The 21,065-nt window shown below is 42.4% G+C and overlaps 1 protein-coding gene across 4 annotated transcripts in view; it reads right to left on the bottom strand.

The window, feature by feature from the left end:
- Positions 1 to 21,065, bottom strand: part of ETV6 (ETS variant transcription factor 6) — a 245,414-nt gene that overhangs the window by 43,821 nt on the left and 180,528 nt on the right. For all 4 annotated transcript variants that reach the window (XM_005570165.5, XM_005570166.5, XM_015430391.4 and 1 more), the window contains one exon: positions 9,205 to 9,369. In XM_005570165.5, the coding sequence (XP_005570222.2) occupies positions 9,205 to 9,369 (165 nt within the window). The remainder of the gene's footprint in view (positions 1 to 9,204; positions 9,370 to 21,065) is intronic.

Raw genomic sequence — 21,065 nt, 5'->3', positions numbered from 1 at the left:
GCTGGGATTACAGGCATGAGCCACTGTGCCCGGCCACCCATTTGATTTTTAATAAATCTCCCCTCTCTTCCCAGAAAAGAAACACAGTGACTGGTCCTAACCAGTACTTCTATTGTACTATTCAATGGAACTGAGCCGTACTGGTCAAAGAACCATGGTTTTCATTGGTTCCTCCATCTGTTTTCACGCATACATACACAGTTCATGTAAACACACGCATGTGCAGAGGTAGATGTGCCACAAAGCTAGTGAGCTTTGGGGTTCCTTCACTTGTGCAGGTCCCTGGGAAGAGTTCTAGAAATATTCATATTGCCTAAATTGTAAGCCTCGGGCCCATAAAATCTAGATATACTCCTGGGTGCATGCACACGAACACACACATGCACACACACAGAAACAAAACACAGTTTTGCATTGGTGATCTTTACGTGACAAGCCAGGCATGTTCTTTGAGCATCCTAAATTCCATTATTGTATTGCAATGTGTTTCAAATGGACAGGAACGAGCGAGTGAACAATACTGCTGTGACTTGGCTGATCAATCTTACTAATGTCTGAGGACAAACAACATACAAGCTGCTGTTGAGGGGCGTTAAATTTATTTAAGTTACTTAATTTTAGAGGAAAGAATTTGGGCTCTGGAGCAAGGGAGTCCCAAGTTTGAATCTTGTTCCTCTGTTTGTTCCTCTGTTTGTCAACTGTATGCCCTTAGGGAAGCTATTTTTCTTCTCCGAGCCACAGTTCAGGGCTTAGTTCAGTATTCTTGTGTGTAAAATGAGAACTGTGCCACAGACTTGGCAGGGCTGTTGTAAGGATTAAATGAGATGATACGTGCAGAGCACCAGCCCCACGTCTGCCATCATAAACACTCAATGGATGGTGTCTCTTGCAATTGTCATAAGTGTGAACAGACGTGTCTCACAAAATCCGGCAAAAAAAATGTTTTCTTTGTTTCAGTACTTTTGTATTTAAAGCACATGCATAAGTTTTACAAAGTCGCATTCATATGGATGGAATTTTTTTCCCCCAGTTGACATCATTTCACACAGACATTTCCAGTTTACAGTTAGCTCTTACAGTCCCCATTTGTGGTCGTATTGCCAACTTCTTTTGTTGGGTTTCTTCCCTTTAGCTTTTAAGCAGTTTCAAGTTTTTTTCCTGTCCACATGCACACGCCCCTTGTCCCCATCCTCCCTGTTAGGTCCTGCTCCTCTTTCTCTCCTCCCTTTACAGCCAAATTTCCCAGGGGAGCTGTCCAACACCATTCTCACCACTTCCTCACCTTCCATTCCGGTTCCCACTCCCACCCTTCTCCAATATGCTTTTGCTCAGTTCACCTCCCTGTTGTCAAATCCAAAGGGCAATGGTTGGTACTTGGGGAACTGCCTGACTTCTCAGCAACATCCTCACCAGACATCTCTACTTCCTTCTCTTAGAATACTCCATGGCTTCAGAGATTTCCACCTGTCCTGGTTTTCTGCCTACTTCTCTGCTCTTCCTCCTTCTCCAGCCCTTCAACAGTAAGGTTCCCCAGGTCGCCCCTTCTTCTTGGGCAACCTCATCTACTCCCATGGCTTCAATCGGCTCGTCTATGCTAAATCTACTTCAGCCAGGCACTTCTTCTGAACTCCAGAACCACATTCCATGATCTCCTAAGTAATTCCTCCTGGAGGTCATACAGGCGCCACACATTTGACGTGTCTAACACAAACATCTTTACAAATGAGATTGTGTTCCTTAGGTCAGTAAATGCTCAGACGATCAGACCAAAAACTTGGAAGTAATCATTAAGTCCTCTCTTGTTCTCATCTCACATGAAATGGGTCACCAAGACCTGCAGACTCTGCCTTTTATCTGTTTCTTGAACCACCTCCTCTCTCAGTGAGCCTCACTTTAGTTAATATAACCATTGCTCCTAGACTGCAGCCTAAGAGACCCCGCCTCCACTTTTCACCTCCATACCTTGCCACGCCGACCCTCTGCTTAAAACAAATGGCTTCTACTTGTCTTCAAACAAACGTGTAAAATCCTGAATATGACCTGCAGAGCTCTGCATAATCTACTGAAGAAATAATAAATGAGTGAGTGAGTGAATGGCTGTGAGGCTACCATGTATCCTATGATATTTACCTTCCCCAACTGTGTTTAGCTAGTCCCACACTGGGGGTGGTTGGGGAATTTCCAGTTTTTAACTACTATAAATAGAATTGTTAAGGGCATCCTGTTTTGCCCAGTATTGGATGGTTTCCTTTGGCTATTTGTTTAGGAATAGAATTATCAGTGAAAGGGTATCATTAGTTTAAAAGTTCTTATTATATACTACTTGTTCTCAGAAGGCTGGAATCAGTGTTTCTTATCATCTGTAATGTTACCCAGAGCCTCTCCCAGGGGGGTTTTGCAACTTTTAACTTCTCAAGTTGAGTAGGTTTAAAGTAGAACCCTAACATTATTAAAATCTGCATTTTTCAGGTGATGATTTGCTATGTACATAATCTTACACGTAGATTAAGTAACACATTCTTAAATTTGCAAACAGCTCTCTCTTCTCTTTGGTTTTTATTCAGAGGCTTCAGTTTCCTTCTGGCCACTTTTTTTTTTTTTAAAGTGAGAGTATGCCTGGTGTGGGAGAGGTACTTTTTAGATGTGTCAGAATGTTCTCTCTGTTGGACCCTTTCTACCTTTGATGGGTTCAGGATGAAGCCCTAGGCTTCGGTCCCTTAACTTACGTAATAAATTCAACAGTGAAAACACCAGTGCATAACATGCCCATTCCTGTAATGGGGCTGCTTAGTTTTCTAACTCTGCTTGGTCGTAGTTTCTTTTTTCTTTTTTTTTTTTTTTTTGAGACAGAGTCTCACTCTGTTGCCCAGGCTGGAGTGCAATGGCGTGATCTTGGCTCACTGCAACCTCCGTCTCCCGGGTTCAAGCAATCCTCTTGCCTCAGCCTCCTGAGTAGCTGGGACTACAGGTGCGTGCCACCGTGCCTGGCTAAATTTTTGTATTTTTGGTAGAGATGGGTTTCACCACATTAGCCAGGATGGTCTCGATCTCCAGACCTCGTGATCCACCTCCCTCGGCCTCCTGAAGTGCTAGAAGTACAGGCGTGAGCCACTGCGCCCGGCCTGGTCCCAGTTTCTAAGCATTCCATTCAATGCATTTTTGCAGGCCGGTTGAATTAACCTTTTAATTTAATATGGAGTGCCTTCTGTGACCACAAAAATAAATTAGTCTTTTACTTAGCGACAAATATTTGAAATTTGGTTTAATATTTATGTCTTATACACAGAGACCCTGAGAAAAAAGGAACAGGCTGTGGGAAAATTTAAATATTGTATTTAAGACAAGAATAAATCTGTTAGAAAACAGATACAGTAAGACAATTACAGCTGGATATAGAATATAAGGTAAGATAAACAAAATAAGCTCTCGAGAAAACAGAACTTTATGAAATAAGTATGTGTTTAAAGGAAGCACTGTGCAGTTGGTTTTCCCTACGTTACCATCACGTCAACTTGTATGACCAATGTTTAGCGTCATCTGCAGGGCTACCTAGGTCTCTCCGACTTTTAACTTCTCAAGTTTAGTAAGTTTAAAGTAGAACCCTAACATTGCTAAAACTTGCATTTTTCAAGTACATGACAGCAGGGTGGGAGATCACCTCCATTTCACAAATGGGACAAGTGAAGAGCCTAAGAAATAAAATGACGGCTGGGCGCAGTGGCTCACGCCTGTAATCCTAGCACTTTGGGAGGCCGAGGCGGGTAAATCATGAGGTCAAGAGATCAAGATCATCCTGGCCAACATGGTGAAACCTCATCTCTACTAAAAATACAAAAATTAGCTAGGTGTGGTGGTGCACAACTGTAGTCCCAGCTACTCAGGAGACTGAGGCAGGAGAATCACTTGAACCCGGGAGGCAGAAGTTGTAGTGAGCCGGGATCACAGCACTGTACTCCAGCCTGGCGACAGAGCGAGACTCTTGTCTTAAAAAAAAAAAAAAAAAAAGAAAGAAAATGACTTTCCCATAAGTGACCTATCTAAGCATTTCTCTGACGTGTGATACACATTTTTTTTGCTTGCTGAAAGACAGAGTAAAGAAAGAGCCAACTCTGGTGTCTTCAGACAAGGGTCATGTCTGCTACAACTCCCATGTTTCAGGGCTATAATTTCCCTTCTGTGACCTATATCCTTGGATTCTCTGACTTAATTCTAAAACAGCCAGTTGACACAGTCCTTCAATCTGCAAACCTACCATTGCTTAATAGAAATTAATAGGCCAACTGATTCAAGAAATACTATGTAAAGACCAGTATTTTTGGTTTAACTTTGAAAGAAAATTTTACTATATTTGAAAAATATAAGCAAAGCATATTTCCAAAGACAAAGGTTCTGGTGGGTTGGAAAGGGAAGAAACAATTTGCAAAATCACACTCTAGTATATGAAAAGACTGCAGATTTTAGTCTACTAAAATCCTCAATATATTTAGCAAATCCCCAATACATTTTTGCTGAATTGAAGGAACTCTGAACATATGTTTCTTTCCCTTTTTTAGCATTGATAGCAAGTGAGCGTAACATGAATTAAATTGATAATAACTTGTGGGTTTCCTTGTTCATAGAAAATAATGGGTACCTAAATCCATTCCACCTGAATGTCATGCAATGGATAACCCTAAGTAAGGGTTAATACAAATGCCAACCTGTCTAGACATTCCTTCCTGTCAATGAGTCTTCTCAGAGTCTCAAAGTAGTCAGGTGATCAAATACATCTCTGAATTTAAATTACTTCAGAACAAGAACAAGTTAATGTGATAACTATCTAGTAGCCCAAGGTCTATGTAAAATTATTCTGTTCAGGTGAAGTTTTATAAAAGTGGGATCCCTTCCATTTATTCTTCAACTTTACAAATGTTATAAATTTGTCATCTGTTATATCCTCCAACTGGGAGACTATTCCAAAGGAAATATCCCATTTGTCTTCAACCTTGAAATCTTCCGGTTAGAGACCATATAATTATTTAAAGCACATGGCAAATGTTCCCTGCTTTATCCTAGGGGTTGAAAATGGAGGATTCTTGTCCTGGAAGTGGATGTGATAAATGTAATTTGTTAAGCTGGTCAATGAATATGGCATTCAGGGAGTCTATTGTATTTGACTTAAGGTATAATTGTATTTCAGGTAATTATAATTCATTGGGTCCAGTGCTCTCCTCTCTACATTGGAGAGGAGTTGTGTTAAGGAATGTTGTTTCCATATATAGACAGCATAGATAGCTACAGTGTTTGCTAGAAACTTAACACTGTTTCGGTGCTGAAGTTGGGCTGAACTGTTAAGGATGGAAGGAAGCTTAGGATCCATGTGGTGAGAACCACATTTTGTGGATGCGGAAAATAAGGCCAAGTGAAGTGATGTGATTTGTGAAGGGCCAGGTGTAGAACCCAGGCCTGAGGACTTCCACTACACCAAACTGCTAAAGTCAAAAGCCCACGTCAGAAGAAACAGTGACAAATGTTACATCTGGAAAATAAAAAGGATTTTCAATCTAGATCTTGCCCTTGCCTAAGGAGAATGCCCGTGGCCTTCCTCCTCTTGCTGGGTGATCCCTTCATGAGATGGGTCTTCTCAACTCCTTCTTAATTCTGTCTTATAAACCCATTCACAATACTCCTGTGTTCTGTGATAAGTTGTCCTGTAGGCCCTGCTGGCAGGCCTCACCTTGAAATTCTGCCCATGGCTTTCTAGTGGGTGCCTTAATTAAATTACCTTCAGTATAAATTTATCTTTATTCCCAGCTCATAAAATTCTACATAATGGAGATGATGTATGATGCTCACATCTATTATTCCTAGCTCTGGCCTGCCTCTTGTTTTAGATTTCCAACTGGAGAACAGGACAAGTCTTCCTGAATGTACTGGCACTGCGTGCTCAAAAATGAACTCTTACCACTACTTCCAGGTCAGCTCCCCATCTTAGCTAGCCACTTTGGGCCTGAGCATTATTTTGATCTCACTGATCCAGTCTGGGCTTCACTGCCTCCCATTAGGATCACAGCAAGGACTCTAACTAGCTTTCCTGCTTTAAGTAAGCCAATGAATCTACCCTATGTACTGATGGCAAATGTCTGTTGCAAAAAGAGAGCTCCAATCATATTTTTCCTGATCAAAACTTTCCAGTGGTTTCCAATTACCTGTAAAATAAAATCCAAACTTCTTAACCTGGGTACTGTCAAACTGGGTCATCATTCAACCTGCATTTGTTGAGTGCCACCTGGATGCCATGCCCTGGTGTTGGGTACTGGAGACTTGGCGGCTTAATAGAACACAATCACTGCCCACATTGAACTTTCCACTCTAGGGGAGGGATCCAGAGTAGCAAACAACCATCAAACAATGTATATAACACTGTATGTGCGTGTGTGTGTATGTGTCAAGGGCCATGACAGAGGTAGAGAATGCTCTGAGATAAAAGAGAAACAGCACCTAGCCCAGACGGAGGTAGAACAAGATGGGAGAAAGGAAGGTGGAGTGGAATTAGGGAAATAGGGAAGGCAGTCAAGGGACGCCTTCCAGGAGACAGTCCACCAGTTTGAAATGTGAGGAGGCAATCAGACAATCCGGAGAGGTATGGTGAGGGATGTTTGACCATGTTCAAAGGGAGTGTCTAGCATGTGCAGCCTTCTCTCTGAATTCCTCTTCCTTGTACGCTGGCCTACATCTCCTTAACACACTTCCTCATCTCCTTCTTGTTTACCTCTCCAAGTTTTCAAAGTCAGGCTCCATTACCATGTCTATGAGGTCTGTTTGATAATCCCGCTAGAAATGGCCCTTGTAATCTCTGAACTCCCTTAGCCTGTACCTGTGTACCTCCGGCATAAAGTTGCTTGGTGAATACTCATGGAATGAATGTCTATTGCCACCTCCTAACTGTGATCTAGAGCATCTCAACATCCATTCTAGTGCATCAGGCTTATCAGGCCTTCCTGCCTTTTCTGCCTCTTCTACTTATCAGGTAGGTATTCTCACCATCACCCAAATATACTTGGTGATGCTGTGCCAATTACCCTCTGCCTACTCAATCCCACCCATTCTTCACGGTCCAAACCAACTCCATTCCTTCTCTCCTGAGACCCATCCTACTCTGCTCTCACCCTCCTCCATCCTTCTTTGGCCTTTAGATCAATGCAATCCTGCCTCTAACCGGACAGCAACTTCCTCGACAGCAGCACCATCTTTCACATGGCCCACCCGACAAATACTTTGGACAAAGTGGCAAGGAACTGCGGACAGATTTTCACATATCTTTGTTCATAGCTTTGAGCAGAGAGAACCCAGTTTCACAAATAACGCTGAGAGGTCACTGTGGAGGAAAATAAACCAGCTATAAAAAGGAGCACCTGAGATAGGATGAAGGGGAAATTTATGAAGACTTGGGAGGAAAGTTTGCCCAAGGTCCAAGTCAAATCAAGTCAAAACCCACCGCTGTATTTTCCTTTGTTTGCTTTACATGAATGGTTTCATTGGAACACTAAAGAGGTAGGGATTTTTCCTCCAGATATATAACATTGCCTCTTTGAGTATATCTCTGAGTTTCCACTGGAATAGAAAAGGGAATTATTTTGTAATAAGTTCAAAAGAACTATTTAGGATAGTTTTATTTATTTATATGGCTGTTTTATAGTTTTCTTACTGTGAGATTACATAAAGAATTGATGATCTGAGATAAAATATTTCAGGTATATTTGTGTCCCTTCCAAATTACTTGTTTTTGGAGACACAAATTTTCAAGTTTCAATAACATCTCTTACTTTTGGGGAACTTCTCCTTTAGCATTTCTTCATATAAACGGTCTGTGGCAATTGGGAAGAACAGGGGAGATATGGGTGCTGGGGCTTTATCTCATCTCCTATAATGAGGGATGTTTCCTCCTGACGGTTAGTTTATTAACTTCTGGCAGGTCTCCAGGAGTAAATAAAGGTTGAACATAGTTAGGGACTACACCAAGACCTTCTGCAGGATCCTCACCCTTTGTCAAGTTACATCAGAGTCGAGGTCTGCAATGGGATTCAGTAAAAGGAGGGCCTTGAGTACTTCAGTAACTAATCCCGCAAGAGGCATAAACCTGAGATCACAGTTCCCCTTTGACATATGTAGTTTCCAGACAGATACCTTCTAAATATCCACAGGGTTTAGGAAATTAAACTGAGACAAATCTTTGAAGCCTTATCCACATGAGCAATACACTTTGCAGGTAGAGACGTTTGTTACTGAATTGAAATCTTCTAACGCAGTCTCAGGGCCCTTAATTAGACAAGCTTTCTGAGTCAGATGAACCCGAGGAGACCTCCGCTTGTATTTTTTAGGATTTCTACAGGCTACAAGATGCATTACCTCAAACGAGTCCTGCTTCTAAGGGAAACCACTTGAAGCCTTTCTAAACTGGCCTTGGCTCCTAGGATCTCCCATTTCCCAGTCTTTATTGGCAGTTCCCCCATTTCTACTTTCTTTTCTAGCCCTTCTATATCTTCCTCCTTCCTCTCTGTTTTCGGTTGAGCAGTTCACAGCCTGCACTCACTCTCAGGTATCTCTTTTAGAGAGTCGAAGGGTCAGAATGGCATCTTTTTCTTTTTCTGAGACAGGTTCTCGCTCTGTCACCTGGGCTGGAGTGCAGTGGTACGATCTCAGCTCACCGCAGCCTCCACCTCTTTGGTTCAAGCAATCCTCCCACCTCAGCCTCCTGAGTGGCTGGGACTACAGGTGTGCACCACCACACTCAGCTAATTTTTAAAGTTTCTGTAGAGATGAGGTTTTGCTACATTGCCCAGGCTGGTCTCAAACTCCTGGACTCAAGCAATTCACCCTCCTCGCCCCCCCAAAGTGCTGGGATTACAGGAGTGAGTCACCATGGCCAGCCTTCTTTTTCTTCTTAGTGGCACAGTTAGAGCCCTTAAGTTTCAGTGTCCATAGGACTAAACTGGGTTCCTCTCCTAAGCTTAAAATTCTCCCCCTTGGTCTGTAAACGCTTCCTCTTCTTTCCTCAAACTGGCTCATGCCAGTATAATCTTCCTTCAACTTCCTTCCATCGTCATCCCTTCCTTGTGATGACTCACTGTTGGGATTTCTTGGGCAGGGTGAGGGGTGGTAAAGACCAACCACTAACTAACAGACTTTCCAAGTGGAGCATATGCCAAGAGTCCAGACTCTCACCTGAATGAGGAGATCGATAGCGAAAGTCCTCTTTGGTCAGCAGCAGGAGAGCTTTGCCATTCATTTCAAACGTGTTGCTGTCAATTGGCCTTAAAGAAAACTCATTTTCAGCCCACTTGAGCCACTGGGCTACGTCATCCCTGCTCCAGTAAATTGGCTGCAAGCCTGTTGGAGAGAGCGTGAGGCAAAGAAAGAGAGAAAGGTCTTGTCAGTTAGACAGCTGGAATAAACGGAGGAGATCTCTGAATAGTTAACAAAATTGAGTCTCCACATCTCAAGAGCCCTTATGTTCAACTCTGAGTCCCCTCTCCAGCCCTTGTTTGAGCTGCCCCACCGGGGGCTTCTCCAGACCCAGAAGCAGCCTCTAAGAGGGGTCCAGGGAGCAGTTTGTACACCAAACCCTACTCTGGGGTGTGCTGTCAGATTAACACTTTTGCTTTTATTTAGAGGCAAAATGAGAAAAAGATCCTTTTCTATGTGTTTAAGGGACAGTAGGTCTTAGAGACCTGCCCTTCCTTGCCCAGTTCCAGGCGCTGTTCCAGGGTGCCCAAGGCACCCATGGGGGCTCAGAACTATGACACATGTCAGTGTGGTTGGAGGGTCCTCAGATTCAGAGCTGATCTGATTGTAGCCCAGGGTCCTTCTGAAGAAAGAATGTTCCAGAGCTGGGCTTGACCTTCCAAAGCTGCCAACTAATGAAATGTTCCCTGACAGTTCTTCCAGGAAGAGTAAGTCACTCAGCCTCTGGGAAACCATCAGGCTGGCCTCTGCGAATAAGAGGGCAAGGTAAGGATAAAAGTCTTCTGCCTTTTTATTCTACTCACTGACATGAGAGCTTCCTGGTGGGGTGGTACTTGAACTCTGAGTAGGACCCAAGTGGGCAGGAGAGGGGTACAGAGCAGAGGCTGAGAGGTTGGCTCAGGTGCTGTGGGAAATCTTTGATAAGTTAGAACACTGGTTCTCAAACTGTGATCTCGGGACCCATCAGGGTTCCTGAGACCTTTGTGGGGTGCCTATGAAGTAAAACATCTTATCATAACAATATTAATTATTTGCCTTTTTCACTCTCATTCTTAGGTGGAATGTTCTAGAACGCATATGACATTGTGATCTTGCAAAGATTGAATGCAGAAACAGAGATGGCAGTCCAGCCATCTTCCATTAAGCCGGACTTTCAAGAGTCTTTCAAAAATGTGTAACAATGCCACTCTTCTCACAAATTACTTTTGGTCTGGGAAAATGTATTTTAAAATATATGTTCGCATTAATATAGAGTTGGCTTACTATTTTACTTGCTACATTCATAAATATTTTGTAAATACCCAGTTTTAATTTATATAATAATATGGTAACTACAGATAGCTATAACCTACATAAGCAAAAGCTCTTTGGAGTCTCCATTACTTTTTACGAATCAAAAGGAGACATGAGACCAAATTTAAGAACTGCTTGTCAGAAGAAGCTAGATGTTCAATGGATCTTCATTCTCTAAAATCACATGGTGTGAATCAATAGTTCAAATACAGCAACGGCATCAGTGTTGCTAAGAGGAGCTTCCGTCTTTCAATGTAAGTTACTTAAACTTGCTAAGAAGACTTCACAAGTGTGTTATAAAAGTGTCCCTTAGTTTGATCCTGGAAAAAATCACCTTTCATCCTAAAGCAGGCATGCCAAAGAACAATCTGTTTTGCTACATGGGGTGCTCTTCCTACGTGCTGAAGTGGGGAACAAACGGCTCAAATTCTCCAGGGCCTCTGGACATTCCAGGTGGCTCCTTTGCAAAGTGTAGTTTTGAGGAATGGTAGTTGGCTTACTCTAAACCTGTGGAAGCCCCCCAGAACCAAAACCCGTTTTTTGTAGTGCACCAAAAAAAGAACTACTGGGCACTGGAACATTAGAGATGAGCATTTAACAGTTTTTTTTTTTCTTGGTGTTTTTAGGATAATTTTTTTTTCACATGGAAACAAACGAGAATTTCAAATAATTTATGGTGTGTTACTGCTTTATGATCTTTAGAATAAAATACAGTCACTAAAGGTTTTTGTTTTTGACTCCTGACTGGCCAGAAAGTGATGCCTATTAAAAACAGTCCACAGATATGGGAAGTACCAAGTCTCTCCAATGACCTTGAAAACACTTATCTGGAATCACAGGGAGGTAGGAGTGGCAGTGAGGGTTACTCAGCAAAATCTCCATTTTCAAACTGGTAAAAACCTTAAACCTAACTCCTTACTGTCAATGGTGTCACCTCTGAACAAGAATGGCACCGCAATTTGTTATTATGGACCTTCCTCTCCTTCACACAGGGAGTTCCCATTTGGGGACATATGTCAGGGTCTGGTCCCTCAGGCCTAGGAAGGTGCCTGGAGGTGAGAGGTCCAGAGAGCAGAAGATGCTTGGGCAGAAACAGGAAAAAGTACGGGGTGGCTTATTGGAAACAAGGGCCCCAAAGCAAATACAGAACTGAATCCCGCTTGGGAGGGGAAATGAGAGTAAAATGCTGAAGTTTCTGCAGAGGACACGCTGCAATGGAGGGAGGCGGGTGAGAAGGGGGTGGGGGATGCAAGTAGTAATTTGAGGTTCTTTATATTCTATGGAAGAAAATACTCATGAGTAATCTTTTCCCTAAATACAAGAAGAGTCACACTCCAAACAGCTCTGCCGGTTAAGCACAACAGTTTCTCTTTTCACTTCCCATTAATCTCTCCCACAGCCCAGCCCCTGAAGCAACCAGGGCCACCGTGTGGAAACCCCCTCACCAGAAACCGACGCGAATGCCCTGGGCTTGTGTACAAGAGGGACCTAGCAAGTTACAGGGGAGACTGCGGCGATCCCAGCAGTCATACAAAAGTTATCCTGACAGAGCAAGCTACCTGCACCAGGCCACTCAATACATTTATCAGCGTCGCTGTTCTTCCTTTCGCATAAAGAGAGAAGTAGGTGGACGCGTTCGTCAGAGCTGGAAAGAGGCTTGATACACTTTGGTGTTCAAAGTCAAGACCCACTGTTACTTGCTTTTTAATTCAATAGAATAAAAAGGTTATGGTGTAGAATTGAGCCGGGGGAGGGGGAGAAACCCCTTTTCTTTAAACCTAAAGCCCTTAAGACCTTGTGTGTTACAGTGTCTAAATGGACTACAGCCTTGCACCTGGAGGCAATTCTAATCAGGCTGATTTAATTTACTTAATAGTCATTAACTAAACACTACTATGCACCTAGTACTGCTCTAAGCATTTTATATGAATAGATATTAGCTCATTCAACTGCATGCTCACACAACCCTATGATAGGGATTCAGATTAGGAAACTGAGGCCCGATGCATTTAAGGGACTTGTCCAAGGTCACGTAACCCTAGTAATGAGAGAAGTGGAGATTTGAACCCAGGCAATCTGGTTCCAGAATCTGTGCTTATCCATCACACTGTACTTCAACATGCATGTCCCATCCAGATCCAGAATTGAGACTGGTTTTGAACATCAATTAGGGATTCAAAAAAGACTGAGTGAATTGACTCCCACCCATCCAAGACTTAGATACTTGGAGACTTTCTCAAATTATCAACAGACTAAAAATATAGCCCAAAAATCTGTAGATCCCTGGAGAAGTAGATTTATAAATGGGAAGAGGAGGGAGGTGTAGGTGGGACTCTGCTTTTAATGCATCCAGGAATAAAATCCTCCCTTCACAGGCTACTTGTTCCCAGGCACTCATGGGTGCTTGGTCTTGAGAGTCTTACGTGGCTCACAGCTGCAAACGGAACAGAAGCTGCATGGGCAGAACGAGGGAGGTACATACATAACTTGCTTTATTTACGGCCATCTCTTGCAACTTTAATTCAACAAAGTCAAAGAATATAGATGTTAATGATGATTAGGAAAAGGACAAAAAGGAGAGAGGGAGACCATGATTCTGCACCCATGTTATACTATTCCCTGTGTACATATCACGCCTCTGGAGGACTATTTACTAAGATCAGCATTTTTAATGCCAATTAGTTTCAGAGAATATTTGAAAAGAAAGTTGTACAGAGAAAACAAACCGCTGTGATTAAGAAAGTTACTAAAAATTCTACTGTACTTCTCCCCCACTCCCGAGTAGGTCAAGTATATGGTGTCATATCCTTCGGTGACACACCCAGGCCCTTAAATTTATTTCTAATATTTCTTCAATTCCATGCTTTAAGGGGCAGCCACATTCATTAGTACATTTTCACCTGATTTCCGACTTTCTGAGATATTCTTCAACTAATGATGAAAAACATGTTGGGAGACAGGACCCCGGATTTTATTCCCAGATCCGCCGTGAATCAACATTTGATTCTGGGCAGGACACTTAGCTTCTCTGTGGCTCAGTGACTTCATCTGTAAAATGAAGGGCTTAGAGTATGTGATCTCTATTCCCTTCAGGGTTTAATGTAGTCAATATGCTCCTATTTAATTTGAATCCAAAAAGCCAAAAAATACAAATACAGCCAGGATCTTTTTCTACAGAATTACTCCATGCCCACGGCCATGACCCTGAGATTTTGTAACTTCCTGAAGGATCTTCTGAATCACAGAAGACAGATTAATGCTTAAGAGTGTTTCATTACATTCTAATTCTTAGAAAAGTTATAATCCAGCTATGGCAACAACCAAAATAACTGCCTGCATTGGGGTAGTACTTCAGAGTTGATAAGGTGCTTTCATACAGATTACGTCATGTAATTCTCACAAAAGCCCAGTGAAATCTGTTGCATTCTGATTTCAGTTTAAAAGATAGAAAACACAGGGCTTAGTCATTAGGTGATTTTATTGATTTGAGCAACACTCAGTTCAAGCTTTTCTGCTACAGTAGCCATTTAGCAAAACCACTCTTTATCCAAACTTTCTGTATAAATAGGAATCTGCTCTAGGTTCTACGTGCTGGAGACAGAATCATCAAATGTGAAAGATGGAAGCTCAAGCCTGGAAGTTAAGAGATCAACCTGCCCCTGATCCCCTGACTTTTCCCAACATCCCATGTTGTCTCATAACTTGATTCCATGACACACACCAATTTTGTAACCTTCAACACAGTGAGGACAGTTACCATGTCCTTGCTTAGTCATTTTCCCTCCAGATGAAACATTCTTAATTGGTCCGAAGCTAACTCCTCCACCGCAGTTTGTAGACCCTCACCAACCTGCCTGCCTGTCTCCTCCAGAGATCTTATGTGGCTTCAATTCCCAAATGCAGCAGTAGGAACAGGACTAGCATTTTTCTTTCTCTGGACAATATACTTCTATTGATAATAACAGCCAGCAGTTATTGAACATTTACACTGAATCTTATTGCTGCAATGATTATTCTTCTTTTTTTACAGATGAGAAAACTGTAGCACACAGAGATGGAAGTGATGGTGCCAAGACAGGGATCCAGGTGGTCTAGCTCTACAGTCTCAACTCTTAACACCCCACCATAGTGCTTTTTGTGTAGCCTAATAACAGCAAAGCACTTACTTGTAAGCAAGGGCTTGCTACGTGCCAGGAGTCATTCTAAATGCTTTGCATATGTAACTCATTTAATCCCTGCAACAATCCTGTAAGACAGGAACGATCCCCATTTATGGAGGAGAAAACTAGAACACAGGGAAGTTAAATGACTTGGCCAAAGTCACCCAGCCAGGAAATGGAAGAGCTGACATTTGAATCCAGGTGATCTGGCTCCAAGCCCACGTTAAAAACTACGTAACTCTCTAAGCTTATTTGGTTGTTTGGCAGGACATCAAATTAAATTTATGACTAAATTTTAAAAAGAAAAAGTTTCACAGTAGTTAAGCATGCAGGCACTGAGCAAAAGCATGGAACCTTTATTTCCCAGCTGTGTGACCTTGTACAAGTTACTTAACCTCTCTGTGTCTTGCTGGCGTCAACTGAAAAATGAGGACAACTTTCAACCTGTGAATTAAATATCATTGAATCATAGATAATGTACTTACACAATTTTCAGAAGACATAAAACTAGTGCAGAGTAAAATTATACAAATGATGATGATATGAAACACACAGGCTAATATCTGGCACAGAGCAATCACTTAATAAACATTAGCTATTGCTTTTGTACTGTTATTATTATAATCACCTTTATAATCTCACTCTACCTGCATATGTATAGCTAGCACTTGGAACCCAACTGTAAGAATGTATATTAATTGATACTGCATTTTATCTTATTATTTTTAACCATCATCTCAGCCTGCTGCCGTCTCTCCAGATTTCCATCTATTTCTAGCATCTATACTCTGTAATTTCACATCATCTACAGCTTTGCTAAGCATCTGTCACCTCCACAGGTTACTGACAAAGTACAGATTATACAAGTATATGGTGTCATATCCTTCGGCTGAGATAGGAGTACCCTGGTGACACACCAGTCACCTCCTTTTGGATGGATACTGATCAAGTTATTGACTCCTTTTGGGAAAAGTTGTTCAATTATCAATCCATCTAAATACTCTGGGTTTTGGACATTTTCCAAGCTCATCCATGAAAGCACCATCAGAAATTCAATGAAATGCCTTCCTGATATCCTGAAATACAGCAACTACAACACTTAGAGCAACCTTATTAAAGAGGATGAGGAGAGAGGATGAGGAGCAGATGGCTGGTTCCAAAGTGATAATGTCTTCCACTCGTAACATGTATGTTTGAAAATCTGTCCCGAATTTCATCTGGAAGTTCCATCAGGTTAGCTGTTTTATTTCATACACACACATTTTCCCCAGCTTCTCTTCCTAAAATCAGGTTAACAACAGTTTACATTCTTTCAGTACAGCTTCCATTTCCCACAACCCTGTAGGATCACTGCCAGTGGCTTATCTTTCACCCCTCTGAGTTCTCGACCCTGGGACGTCATTTGTCTGGGCCAAGAGCCTTACATTTATTCAGAACTTAGTTGGCTTTTCAATCACTTCACCCATCTCGGGCTTCAATTCCCTTCTGCCAGTGTTTGCACTACCTGTTTCAGTCTGACAATCGTTCTCCTTCATGGAAGAGAGAAAGAAGTTGAACAGTTTTGGTTTCTTTGCCATTTGCTGATGTTACGCCATCCAACTCCATCAGCAGGCTGACATCATGCTTATTCTTATACTGCTGCCCACACTTATTGTTGTCTTAAGCGTATTCCATGGTTTGCAGCTCACTCAAGTTTTAAAATTCTAGAGCTAAGAAACTCTCCTTTATATGTTTCTTTTCATTAAGTTGCTTTTTCATCCATTATATACATCTTTTTAAAAATCGGAGCTCATTAGACTGGTACTCACAAAACAGTGAGAAGATAAATTGGCATCATCTCTCTGGCAAACAACTTAGTGATATTTTAAGAACCCTGTAAATGTTAACTTCTCAGAATCTACCTTAAGAAATAACTTAGTATGTGGAAGAATCTTTCATGCACAAAGATGTCTGTTGCAGTGTTATTTTTAATAATGAAAAACTAGGAACAGCAATAAGGAAATAGTTAAATAATGGTTACTGACAATATCTATGATAGAAAATTAATGCAGACAGTAGCATGATAAAGAGTATGTATTCATATTGAAAAATAGTATGTGTACATATATAATCTCAATGCATAGAAAAATACAATACAACATAAAAAATATTCAAAGCAATTGATACAGTAGAATTGTAGGTGATATTCTCTGTCTCCTTTTCCTTTTTTATTTATCAATTCTATTAAGCATGTGTTACTTTTATATTTAAAAAAGTATTTAAGGGATGGGTGTGGTGGCTCACACCTATAATCCCAGCACTTTGGGAGGTCAAGGTGGGTGGATTGCTTGGAAGTCAGGAGTTTGAGATCAGCCTGGCCAACATGGTGAAACCCTGTCTCTACTGAAATACAAAAATGAGCTGGGCGTGGTGGTGGGCACCTGTAATCCCAGCGACTCGGGAAGCTGAGGCAGGAGAATTACTTGAACCCAAGAGGCGGAGGTTGCAGTGAGCTGAGATCGCGCCACTGCACTCCAGCCTGGGTGACAGAGTGAGGCTCTATCTCAAAACACACACACACACACACACACACACACACACACACACACACACACACACACACACACACTTATTTAAAAATTGAGCTCATCAGAGAATATCCCCAATATAGCCTCATCAGTTTCTTTAGTTGTCTCCCTTCCTTCTTATTCCAATGAGGGTCATGTGCAGTTGATAAACCAGGATTTCATTCTCAAGAGCAGCCCAAATGACTCTGAGTTGTGTCTCCGCATTCAGATCATGAGATCCTAAGTACTTTTTCCTAAATTTTAAAGATTTGCCTGAAGTCAAGAAAACACATCTGTTCGTGTCTCTCATTTCCCTTCCCCAATCCTAAGATCATGTTTTTATTCTCACCCTCTCCTATCATTTCTACTTTTCCAGACAATTCCTCATTTGTCAGAGTTGAGTCCAAATTAGCAATGCTCCTCAATGCATCTTCCACCGTCTGGGAGATGAAATTGTGAATTGTTAGGTACAGGTGTTAAGAGTTAAAATGTCCACGCAGGTAGCTGAAGGGGATTTCACAGTGATTTGCACATGGCGCCTGGCACATAACAGTCCCCAGGTAATGCCAGACTGTACGGCCAAAGATTTCCATTCCTAGGCTGTCCACATCTGAGCCAGCTCTGCAGTCTGTGATTGGCACCCCTCTCCTCCCCGACACATCTCATCACTTACTCCAGCTCCGGCTTTGATGGTCAGGACACTCAGCTCTGTGCAGTTCAAAACATTACCAGATGCTTCCGCATCCATGCCATGCCATCATCTATTCTGCGAGGGAGCTAAAGCTGGCACAACCGTATTTTCAGAAGAAACTGAAGCTCAGAGAGACCGAGGGACTTTCCCAAGGTCACAATGAACCTAAAGACCAAAGCTCCAGCTCCAGGCTTTTTGTATTATCCAGTGAACTTCCTCTGGGTTAAAGGAAATAATGGATGTAAAAGTGCCTTGCACTCTAAAATGCACTGTAAAAATGCAAGCGAATGAGGAATAATAAACCATAAACTCAACTTCTCATGGCAGGCCTGGTCTAGCTGCAGATCCCGAATTCTGCTCAGGGCCCGTAGAGCACCTTCTGACCTCTGCTTGCCGAGGGCAGGGTTTACTTAGAATTCTTCCCTGTACTCTGCCCTTCAAAAGAAAACCAAGTGTCCTCAGAGCCCTTCAAGCTGCTTCCCAGAGGCACATTTCCGGAGCCTTTTCTGCCTCCTTTCCCTTCCCCACCAGCCTGCTCTCTGCAAATCTGCTCAAAACCCCCAGGCCAGCCTTGGATGCATTCTGACAGGCTCCCCATCTCACTCCTCTGGGTCTGCCTCTAACCTTGACTGTGCTATCCGACCAAAGCTGCTTTCTGCAAACAAATTCTGTCACTAGGGAATTGGAGGTTCCAAAACATTTCCTATTTCTGTCCTCAAGGTTAGCCTGTATCTCAGCACTAAGTTTCCAAGTGGAGGGTGGAAGGTTATACTCATGTCTTTCAGCCAGAAGTCCAAGAACAAGAACACTGTATGTTCATGTTCAGATCCCAAGTCACAGTCAATTCCCTCGAATGATTTTTTTTTTCCCTTATAAACTTCATTCTGTGGATTTTTCTGACTTTTACCTGGTTTTAGCTACAAAGGGGTTTTCAGCAGAAAACCTGTTGACAGCAAAACGGACCCAGAGCTTGCCACTCAGCCTCGCGAACATGACTCAGAAGATTTCTTCTCATTTTTGCTTTTGGGCAGCAAGTCCAATGTGGTGAAAGGCATGTAGCATTTTAGATCAGACCCTGGGTTTCAGAGTCAAATTGTCCTGGGTTAAAATACTGGCTGCATCGCTTACTAGCGTTGGGTAAGTTACGTGTCTGAATCCGTTTCCCCAGCAGTAAAATGGAGTCCAGCACAGTCCTCACCTCTTAGGGCAAACGTGAGCATGAAATGAGGTGATCCCTATAGAGATGTTGCACAGCACCTGGTACACAGAAAGTGCGCAATGCATTTTGGGGAGTTGGGTAGGACAAGGACTGGATAGTAGATGAGCTGCACTTTGTCCCATGTCTCCAGAAGACCAACATACTTTCAGCAGCTCCCTGGGGCCGCAGAAGCTGGAGCGAGCATTCTTAGAGGTGTGCGACGGCTCTGGCAGGAGCTATGAAGCCCAGTACAGCGCTTTGAGGAGGGTACTGAATGGTCAGCGTGCAAGCTGGGAAAATGGCTCAGGTGGGGTTGCGGAAGACAGCCTGGATCAGGGAGAGGCAGGAGGAAAGAAGGCTGAAGGAGGAGCCCACTCAGGCCCCAGGCTAGGCTGAGGCAAGTAAGACATTTGCCTCAGGTGCAAAATCTAAGGGGTGCCTTTACAAAGTTTCAGTAACGAAGTCATGTAACGCAGTATTTTAAAAATGAAAATCAATGCAGAAAATGGATGGCGATCTAAGCATCAACACTTTAATTAAAGTCCATATTTTTTAAAAAAGATAATGGGGAAGGGACAGCAATAAGGGAGTAAGGAAGAGATGAGAGCAAGTACTTCTCAGCTTTAGGAAGAAGGTACAGGATTCTTTGAGAATTCAGCCAGAGTTCACAAACCCCCCGCCTTCAAAATGCACAGGCACATGCACACGAATATTTGCCTGTGATTTCAAAGTTGATAGACTACCTTAAGTTTATCCATGGATCCCTGGAGAATCCGTCTAGTGTATTTTTTTAGTCTTGTGTATGCAAATGGTTCTGACAATATGTACCTGTGATGTAATGCAAAAACCAAATAAGGTTTCAGAAGAGAAATATGTATCTCTCTTGATATTTTGGGGAGAAAAACAGAAAAGAGAGACAGGAAGGGTGTCCTCTTCTCACTTAGAAGGGGAAACAATGAAATGTTTGAGCTGTCATTTCTGTATTTGAAATGCACATTCCTGACCTTAAATAGGGAACGTCCCTTCTTCAGGTATTACAGACATCACTGCTAACATATTGAAAGTTTTTCTTCATAGTAGTTAAGGTCAATCACTGCAAATAACCTTACTTTATGTAAAATGACGCAACTTGGCTACGCGAGGAGAGATGCTATAGAAGGATGAGTTTCTAAAGCAAAGAGGCATTAAGGCAGCATTTCCTATACTGCAGGGCAAAAAGGCCATTTTTATTATCAAACTTACTGCTATGTCTGCTTACAAAGAAGCCTGAGTTTAAGACGAAAAAAAAAGCAGGAAAACAGATATTAAGAGTTGAAATGTTCCTCAAACAGATTTATTGAGAAATCGAAACTGCTAGAGGAAAGTTGGTGCAAGAATGTTTGTAATCCTCAGCGGAAATGGATGGGGTACAGAGAACATAAAGATCCTGCAGGATTTGCAGGGTTCACAGAACACCGATACTCTCCTGAGGGTGCCTGAATAAAGGAGGATGAAAATTCTTTCCTCTCTTGCTCTTTTAAACTGCACACGGACCATCTCTGGTGCCCGGCACAGTCTGCAGAACATTCCTTTGCAAGCAAAGTGTAACCAGAGTAAAATTCATTCTCATTCTGGACAGGGACCTGATCCGCCCGTCACTCACACGGAGGAGGCTTGGCTTTGTGTGGCTCAGCTGCACCTGTTCCCATCCCTCTCAGGTGTCTCTATTCTCCTGCGAAATTTTAAAAAGCCTCTTCTCAGGATGGAGACAGTCCAGATAATCACTGAATTCCAGGAGGTGGACAGGCGGTGTGGGCGCAGGGTAGGGGGGTGCTGGGAGAAGGGAGTGTGAAATGAACTTTTACATTAACAGACCTCAGAAAATACACACAGGGCCCCAAAGGCAGATCTGACCTACACCACCTCCAAAGCGTGGCTTTTCTAGTAGATGTCGTCTTTTAAGGAGAATTCCA

This window comes from Macaca fascicularis, chromosome 11 (assembly GCF_037993035.2).
Source record: "Macaca fascicularis isolate 582-1 chromosome 11, T2T-MFA8v1.1".
NCBI classification, from domain to species: Eukaryota; Metazoa; Chordata; class Mammalia; order Primates; family Cercopithecidae; genus Macaca; species Macaca fascicularis.
The sequence above is the reverse complement of the archived record's forward strand: the minus strand, read 5'-3'. Positions and strand labels throughout refer to the sequence as shown.